The 8,435-nt window shown below is 41.6% G+C and overlaps 1 protein-coding gene across 2 annotated transcripts in view; it reads left to right on the top strand.

The window, feature by feature from the left end:
- The first annotated feature begins 1,682 nt into the window (after positions 1 to 1,682).
- Positions 1,683 to 8,435, top strand: part of ABCB28 (non-intrinsic ABC protein 8) — an 86,735-nt gene continuing 79,982 nt past the window's right edge. Inside the window, exons 1-2 of one of the 2 annotated variants that reach the window (XM_087697697.1) lie at positions 1,683 to 2,715; positions 2,924 to 3,111. In XM_087697697.1, coding sequence (XP_087553823.1) covers positions 2,289 to 2,715; positions 2,924 to 3,111 — 615 coding nt within the window. In that variant the 5' untranslated portion in view covers positions 1,683 to 2,288. The remainder of the gene's footprint in view (positions 2,716 to 2,923; positions 3,112 to 8,435) is intronic. The other variant, XM_087697696.1, reaches the window with a different exon arrangement.

Here is an 8,435-nt window from a genome sequence, read left to right as displayed (position 1 = left end):
CCAATAACACTTCTTAGCACTAGGTTTGTGTTGTAAGAGAAGGTAAGGATTGCATTCAATTGAAAAATCTTTCTCCTCTTGATATAGATAGCTAAGAAGGATAAGGCTTTCTTGCTGTTTTGAACTTCCTAGCTAAAAGTTGGTTTTCTCATTCCTTTTGGGTTGATGTTAATACACTTCATAGTATAATGTTGGTAATATAATACTTATCATTCCTTTTGGGTGATGCAAATATATAATACTCACCTATTACCATTAAAAATATATATATATCTTCTTCTAGTATGGTTTTTCTTCTATTGATAACATCCTTATCTATCTCATTCTCTCTTTCAGTTTCATTTTCCACATTCTCATTATCTCTTCCATCCCCCCCCCCCACCCCCACCCCCACCCCCCAATATTCTCATTATCTCTTCCAATTTCTTTTTCCACTTTCTCATTATCTCTTCTGTTTTTTTTCCATATGTTAAATTTAAGACTTATATGAGCTAAAACCTACAAATATGCTCTACTAACATATGCATATATAAGCATGTGTCATCAATTTGTAGGAGACTAAATGCGGATGCATAATGTATATTGTAAAATAAAATACAAAATATTCCACAAAACCTTCAAGTTTTGACAACAATATTGATTAAAAAATGACAAATATCTATTGAACATTTTTGTATCTATACTATAGAAAATGTTTAGGTTAGTGCCTATAATCTACCTTGCTGGAGGAACCATATTGACAAGTTAATAGTATGGTGATTACTTTGAGTCTTACAATACATTTCCATGAGCTTGAATCTTTGGAAGATCGAGGCAAAATTTTGACCCTTACTGCTAATGGTGGTCACTCCACAAGGATTAAGGCCTTCATAATAGATAAAAAGCAATGACCATCAATGTTAATGCATGTGATTGTCTTGTTTCATCTCCTTATGCATTTGATATCTAAAGTAATTGGTTGCTTGACTTGTTGTGCCAGCTACAATGGGTGCTTTGTAGGCAAAAATGCGAAGTTGGTCTCAATTTGCACTTAAAGTCCCAATGATTTTTTCAAAAACTGTGATACCTTTTCAACAATTTATTGGATGCGAATAGATATCATATTAGGGGGATACAAAGCACATGCTTTGCAAGGTTTGAACTCACACACCCTAATACACCCAAAACACTACACTATGACCCTATTGGTTCTTCTTGGCAATTTACTAGGTCCCTTCACATCACCCCATATTGGCAGAGCATGTTATGCATTGTTCTGGGTCCTTGAGAATCCATGATAGCTTCCCAAGCAACACATTTGCTCTGAATGCCGTTGGGTCCTAGTGTTTTGTTTGTTTGTATTTTATGCAATGCCATGTTTGCTAGTTTATTTGGTACCCTCAGGGCAAAGTGGCATGCACATGTGAATAGCCAACATGTGGAACTGAAAAGGAAAAGGAACTCATCGTATAGGTACAACTAGAAATCCACAGGTTCATCCTTGGGAATTAGACATGGCTTCTCATGCTACACACCCAAAAGCCTTATGGCTGCCCATGCTACACGCATACATGCCTTACCTGGCTTCTCACACTACACACATAGGTGCCTTATTGGCTGCTCTAAACACGGCCATATGCTAGTGATTTATTGGCTAGACATGCAAACTCATGGGAAAGTGCTCTTATATTATGGTATATGTAGGTTATCTATTCTCAGACGATCAACAGTCCACAGCAAAACACGTGCTCTTGCACGTGTTCGCAGTGGCAGTTTTTAGTTCCCATAAAAGTTGCACCATCCGAACATCAATTCAATTGGTGGCTGCAATCCTTCTCGCCGTGTCAACAAGGGCTGGTCTGTTTTGGGCTTCCTGAATTGTATCAATTCCTGAGCTTCGAGTGAAGCTCTGGTTTTGTTACCTCAGAAGTTATATGCATGTTCTGCCATCCGCATTTTCTCCAACAAAGCGATTAAATCCCAAAAGAGTCATGTTTCTTCTTCGGGATTGCCCTCTTGATTGAGCACAGGCTGTTTTTTGGGTGGACATAATTTCTGTGCTGAATACAGCGTTTCCAAGACTGAAGAAGAAGAAGAAGAAAAAGTTTGATCTTCTCACCTTTAGCAGAGTTTGACTGAAGAAGAAGAACAATAATTTTGATTCTCAGCTCACCTGTACATTGGCACGGTTTTGTGTGAGTGAATATCTCTCACACATTTAGCAGAATTTTACTGAAGAAGAAGGAGAATTTTGATGCTCAGCACACCTGTATATTAGTACCATTGTTGTGTACAATCAGCTAACTATCATGGCAGTGGCTGATCTCTCTTCTTCACCAGCTTCCAACATAGTCTACTCCCACAGATGCTTTGGGTCCTTCCATTTTAGAGAACCCAAATTAAAATTCCTGGGTTTGGCTCCAAGGAAGAAAAGAGGGCCTTCTTTGACGTACTCTATGAGGCACTCTTATTTCAAGGCATCATCATACCGAAGGCCAGTCTCTCTAAGGGCCGCATACATTTCAGCTCCTGCAGCTGATCCAAATTCTATGTATCTTTTTGATGCAGAGGACAATTCTTCTAAGTTTGTGTTTGAGGCTCCTCAGCCACCTAGTGAAGTAATCACTTGGCAGCTCTTAGGGAGGCTGCTTCTGATGGAGAAGTGGCGTCTCACGGCCTCGGCACTTGCCCTTCTTGGCTGTACATCATGTACCCTCAGCATGCCTCTATTTTCTGGTAAGCATACTAAGCACATGCAAGGCCTCATACGTGAACAAGGTGTTGCATTTCTCGTCGTGTCATCACTTGACCATGCCGATGATCTCTTTCAATAAATCTTACACAGGGGGAGATGGTGGGCTCTTTTTTGCCAATGGGTATCGTGGGTATTCAATAGTTTTAGCTTCTCATAAACTTGCTCTCACAACTATTGGTATTTGCACAGGTCGCTTTTTTGAGACCCTGATCGGAGCGTCCTCTGAAACCCTATGGAACCTTTTGTCTAAATTGGCCATCATTTATGTAATGGAACCGATCCTTACAGTTATTTTTGTTACTAACATGACTGTCATCTGGGAGAAGGTCATGGCAAACTTGAGGCGACGTGTCTTTCAGCGGGTTCTCATTCAGAAGGTTCTTCTCCAGTTCATTTAACTATTTTTAACTTATTGATTTACAGTCCTCTATTAATCAAGGGTTCATCAAGACATTATTACCACTACTTGTTCTTTGCTTGCGTGTGCACATGTGCATGGTTTGACAAAGAACTTATGTTGTTTCGTGATCATGCAAATGCCCTTATGGAGCCAGGTTGTCCATGTGCAGCAACAGTGGGTGAGTAGCTATAGTATAGACTATTGCATTGACAGGACATTCTTGATGAGTTGACTTACCCAGTTGCCATAGAAGAGACGGTCTTTTCCCTATGGCCGAACTTTATCTTTAAGACAAAAGATAGTATTCTGCTTTCTTTGCTGAGAACCAAGTTTTTCCACTAGAGCTGCAATGTAATGACGTCCTACTGAGTATATTGAAAGTTTTGCCGTTAGAGTGGTAATGCCCAATGGAATGTGTCAAAAGCTTTAGGCACATCACCTTGCAGCATCAACACATCCTACAGTGTGTGCTTGGCGTGTGATGCCCACCCACGCATTGCCAATGATTGGGTAATGCAAAGGACACCATGTGAAACTATTGACATTCATGCAGTTGGGAAGAGCCCAATCAATTTTTGGTGTCTTATAATTCTTTTTGATACTAGGTATCTTTGGAATGCAGTGAATCAATCCCTCGGATGGTCTCTCTGGTATGACCTCAATACTGTGATTTCTGAAAAGTCCTCAACAGTCTCCCATTGATGATTTTCCAGGACGATTGAAAGGTCTTGTCTAAGACATCCTCATCACGGATTTTACCTCCTGGTAGGGCTGCAACTACTCACAAAATCTCCTCCTTGGATAATGGAGCCATCAAGGCTGTCATATACAATGGATCTATCTACCCTTGTCTCTAGTGCGGCAGTGCCTGGGGTCTATGTAAGGAAATATTAGGGCAAACAAAGAAGGTACAAATTGTATGGTACAATAGCAATCTGGTGAGTGCTTAGTGAAGGAAGAGTGTGTAGAATGATGAGAATGACAAGAGACCCTTTGACATTCATGTCTTGAGGACTAGGGCTGGAGGTGAGCTGATGAAGGAGTTGGAAGACCCTAGAAACACCTCCAAGAGTGTGCTGAACCTGAGATGGATTCCAAATGCGGCAGCACCAGTCCACCAATGGTGATGTGGCTGAGATGATGGCAGCAAACTCCAAGATGCCAAAATGCAGGCTCCAAGGGAAGTGATCAGCAACATGTCAATTGGAGATGGCAGCAATAGGTCAATTGGAGATGGCAGCAACAGGTCATAGGCTGCAAAAAGCAGGACTGAACAACCTTGACCAGCAGAAGCATAACCTGAACAAGCAATGTCTTGATCGGCATCAGCTCCAGGTAGTAGCAGGCTCTTGATGCAATGATGCAGATGATGGTGATGAGGGCAACCGGAGGTCACTAATTGGGCCAGTGACAAAGCAAAGTCTGAGAGGACGATGGCAATGACCAGCAGGTATAGGAGATGATGATGATGAAAACTGTGGGCTGTGGCTGCGCACAACTGCCTATTAATAGGGCTTTTTGAACTATTTGTCCTACCACATTTAGAATTGTTTTTCTTTTTGAGTTAACTCTTTTCGGAGCTGTTTTTGGAGTTAATATAGATCAGAATAATTAGATCAATTTAGCCCTTGATTTTATTTGCTGAATATCCCATATCATTTCCAAAAGGTGCTGAAGGGAAGAGAAAGCATTACTTCATCCTCATATACCCAAAATGTCCCACCCCAAAGAGACCAAGGCATCAGACCAAGGGTGTTAGCTAGGACCGCACAAGGGCATACTAGGTTGGATAGGTTAAGAAAAAAAAAACTGTGGTTCTCAACTTCCTTAAGGAATAATCATCGTGCAAAACCACCCTCACGAGTGTTGATGACAAAGATATGATGAGGTAATGAAGAGAGAATGATGAAGTAATGCTACGGGTGCTGCAAATGGTGAATTGCTGTACATATGCATCCAGGCCGACCGCTTTGAACAGGGAAAAGGGAGATATGCTTACACACAATGCAAGGTTTCTCACTTGGGTGACCATCCAATGGGATTTTGGTTGTCCCAAGCACCCTAACTCACAAAACACAACACAATGGAAGGGGTAATAGAATTAGAATGTGCATGCAATAGGTTTCACTTGAGTCATGTCTCCTCGCAGGGGAAATTGTTCACATACTCAAGTGCACCTTGACAAAAATGATCATCCTAATACAAATGGGAGATGATACTCAAGTCCAATGACCAAGTCCCTCTAAATATCAAGAGGGAAAACTACCCCCTCTTACCATTGAGGGTGGAGTGAAGCTATGGTGCCCCAGCCCCCATCATATTGATGTTGAAGGGGATGGTCGACCAAGGCCAATGCATTGATGTAGGTGCTTACAGATCAGTTGGTTGACCGGCTTTGTAAGCAAGTCAATATTATTGTCAGACGCCAACACACAAACAAGGTGGATGATCCCTTTCTCAACTTGCTCTTGGGTGAATAGCGGATCCCAACATGCTCTCTTGTCAGAGTGCAGCAAATGCGGAAGCATATGGACAAAACTGAAAGACAATGAACACAAGAGAAAGGGAGAGAGAAAAGAGACAGAAGAACACAGAAATCTGTAGTCAATGAATGCTGAAATGAAGAGGTCAAATATACAAGGGCTGTCGATGTATCTCCTTGAGTTGGATCTCTCTCACCAATACTTGGAAGACAAGTGATTAGGGCAGCCTAGAAGGGGTCAATAAATAGCACAAAAGAAAACAATAAAATATGTTGGTTGGCCAGCAAATTGGCCGACTTGACTTCTCATTCCAAGCACGTGGAACCTATTTGAGGCCATAAAGGGCCTTCTACATCCTGTACACCTGTCCATTTGATGAGGAAAAGCTAGGTAGCTGCTCAACACAGATCTCCTCCTTCAATTCACCATTTAGGAAGGCAAACTTCACATCAAGTTGATAAACCGGCCATCTCCTATGGTTGGCTAATAGTGTGACTAAAAGTAATCATTAAGGAAGCTGATTTTATGTATACAACTTAAATGTGTTACGTAAGTAGATAACTAAAACTATCCAAGCCATCCATTTGAGTTGTAGGTGCAAAGGCCCTTTGCAACAAGCGGCATCTCGTGCTTATCTAGAGTATCATCACTGTGATATTTGGTCTTGAAGCGAATACACCTCGTGGGAAGCGAGATCATAAAGCTTGTATCCTTGGGATTGCAAGCTATAATCCACGAACACGTCTCTTGGAAGCGGGCTCAAACTTCTATCTTCGACCTGCACAAAAACGAGTTAGCTCGTGGGAGACAAACTCCTCTGCCTTGTCAGAATGTTGGGACTTGAGTTTCTTGCTAAATACCCCATGAACAGTAGCTGGTCGGCCAACATTAAATGTTGGCCAACTAGCATAAAATGCCCTAAAATGCCACAAATAAAGCATAATAAAAATGCCTTAAATAATTGAGACGTGCTTAGCCCAATTTGGCATGCACACTCACACATGAGCTGATATATCTGGTAACATCCTCTCTCAAGTCATGGGTGATCTGATACAATATAATATACAATGATAATATCCCATCAGAGTACATACAACAATGTTCACCAGAGTAGAACCATAGATACCCAAGTAGTGGGTGCGTAAGCCACTGCTAAGGTGCCTTAGAGAAAACGTGATGTTGATGTTGATCATACTGGCTCTTGAAAATAGAGAAGAATCAAAGTAGCTCTCAATGTTTGTTAACAATGGCTTGTAGTAGCATACAAGTCCATCTTGTCAAAAATGCCTTTGAACATATGTGACCATGGATTCCTTGCCTTTAGCCAGACTGCCAAAGTGTCTCCTCATGTGAGTTTAGACTAGGAGCCAATCCCGCTCTCTAGCAAATACTAGCACATCATGAACTTGGATGTTATCCCTAGTTCCAAGATTTAAACCTGCCAGACATCAGTTGTTAGGGACGTTCCTCTTTGAAATGTGTGCACCTATACCTGTACAGATGAGGTTCACCTATCCCATCTCACCAGCCTCTCACACTCCTTCTTTGGCATTGGAGAGTCGTGAGGGATGATTGCATCACATGTATTAGAAAGTGGAAGGAGGGGCTACCAAGAACTTAGCTCCATTGGAAGACAAGAATCCCTTTTGCGCCTTAGCCTTCGTCTAGGTCAGAGAATCTGAATCAAGTCTGAGGAAGACGATGACTTAGTAGAAGAGTCCGGATCTTGCTTCTTCTTCTGTGTCTTCTTCATGGAAGCTGCTAACTCTTGATATTCCTTCCGCAAGTATCCCTTCTTACCACAATGATAACACTGGGCCTTTGACTTCTTCCTGTTAGCCCTCTCGGAAGCTGCAAGAGCCTCACTAGAACCTTTATAATGAGATGAAAGCCTACCCTGTAGACGCAAAGATGCCTCATACTCAAGCAGCATGGAGGACATATGGGTAAAGCTCACAGGTGTAGATGATGTTTGTGTCCTCAGAGCATTGGCTACTCCATCAAATTGTGGGGGGAGCTTGTACAATACCGTCTCCACAAGATGTGCCTTGGGAAGAGTAGACTACATTTGTCGAAGGTGGTCTTGTACGTAGATAACATAGAGCAAAAATGATTGAATAGTGTCCTTAGGCTCGAACTTCATTTGTGAGTTGTCCATAAAGTGTCATTGCACAGATGGTGGAAGGTGCCTTGAACAACATTTAAAGCTTTGATCATACTCTTGGAGATGTCTTGCAGGAGGTAACTGCCAGTAGAACTTCTTTAGAAATATATCAAAGAAGAGTAGAATAGGCATGTGCACCATCCATATCCCATGTAAGCACAGCTTCCTCATGATTGTCCTTATCCAAATTTTTTGGAATTGGAAAAAGACGTTGAGGATGCGGAATAGATCCACAAACAATGCACCATAACTACTTTTGCATGAACTAGGCTTTCATAACAGTACTCCAAATTAGATAGTCAAGGTCTTGTAACTCATCATTGGTAGAAGTGAACGGAGGAGCCATTTGGAAAGGTTAGGAAGAGAAGATAGAGGATAGAAGGTGGACACAGAGAGAAAACTCCCAAACCAACATCAAAGACTGCACAAAATGAGAGTTCACATGTAGTATTCACAAGTTGATTGCACAAAATTGATTGCAGAAAATGGAAAACAGTCAACGAATGCTGTCAGAAGGCAGCAGATGCTGTCATTGCCCAGCCTCCAGGAGCAGGAGATGCAGAACATAAAGCAACTGCAGGTAAACACAGGTTAGACAGCATTAAATGTATGCGACTTGTTGGTGACGTGCATTAAATGCAGCAAAAAATGAAA

Source organism: Lygodium microphyllum, chromosome 17, assembly GCF_053477565.2.
Source record: "Lygodium microphyllum isolate KBCC chromosome 17, Lygodium_microphyllum_v1.1.10, whole genome shotgun sequence".
Classification (NCBI taxonomy): Eukaryota; Viridiplantae; Streptophyta; class Polypodiopsida; order Schizaeales; family Lygodiaceae; genus Lygodium; species Lygodium microphyllum.
Note: the sequence above shows the minus strand (reverse complement) of the source record. Positions and strands in the feature narration are given on the sequence as shown.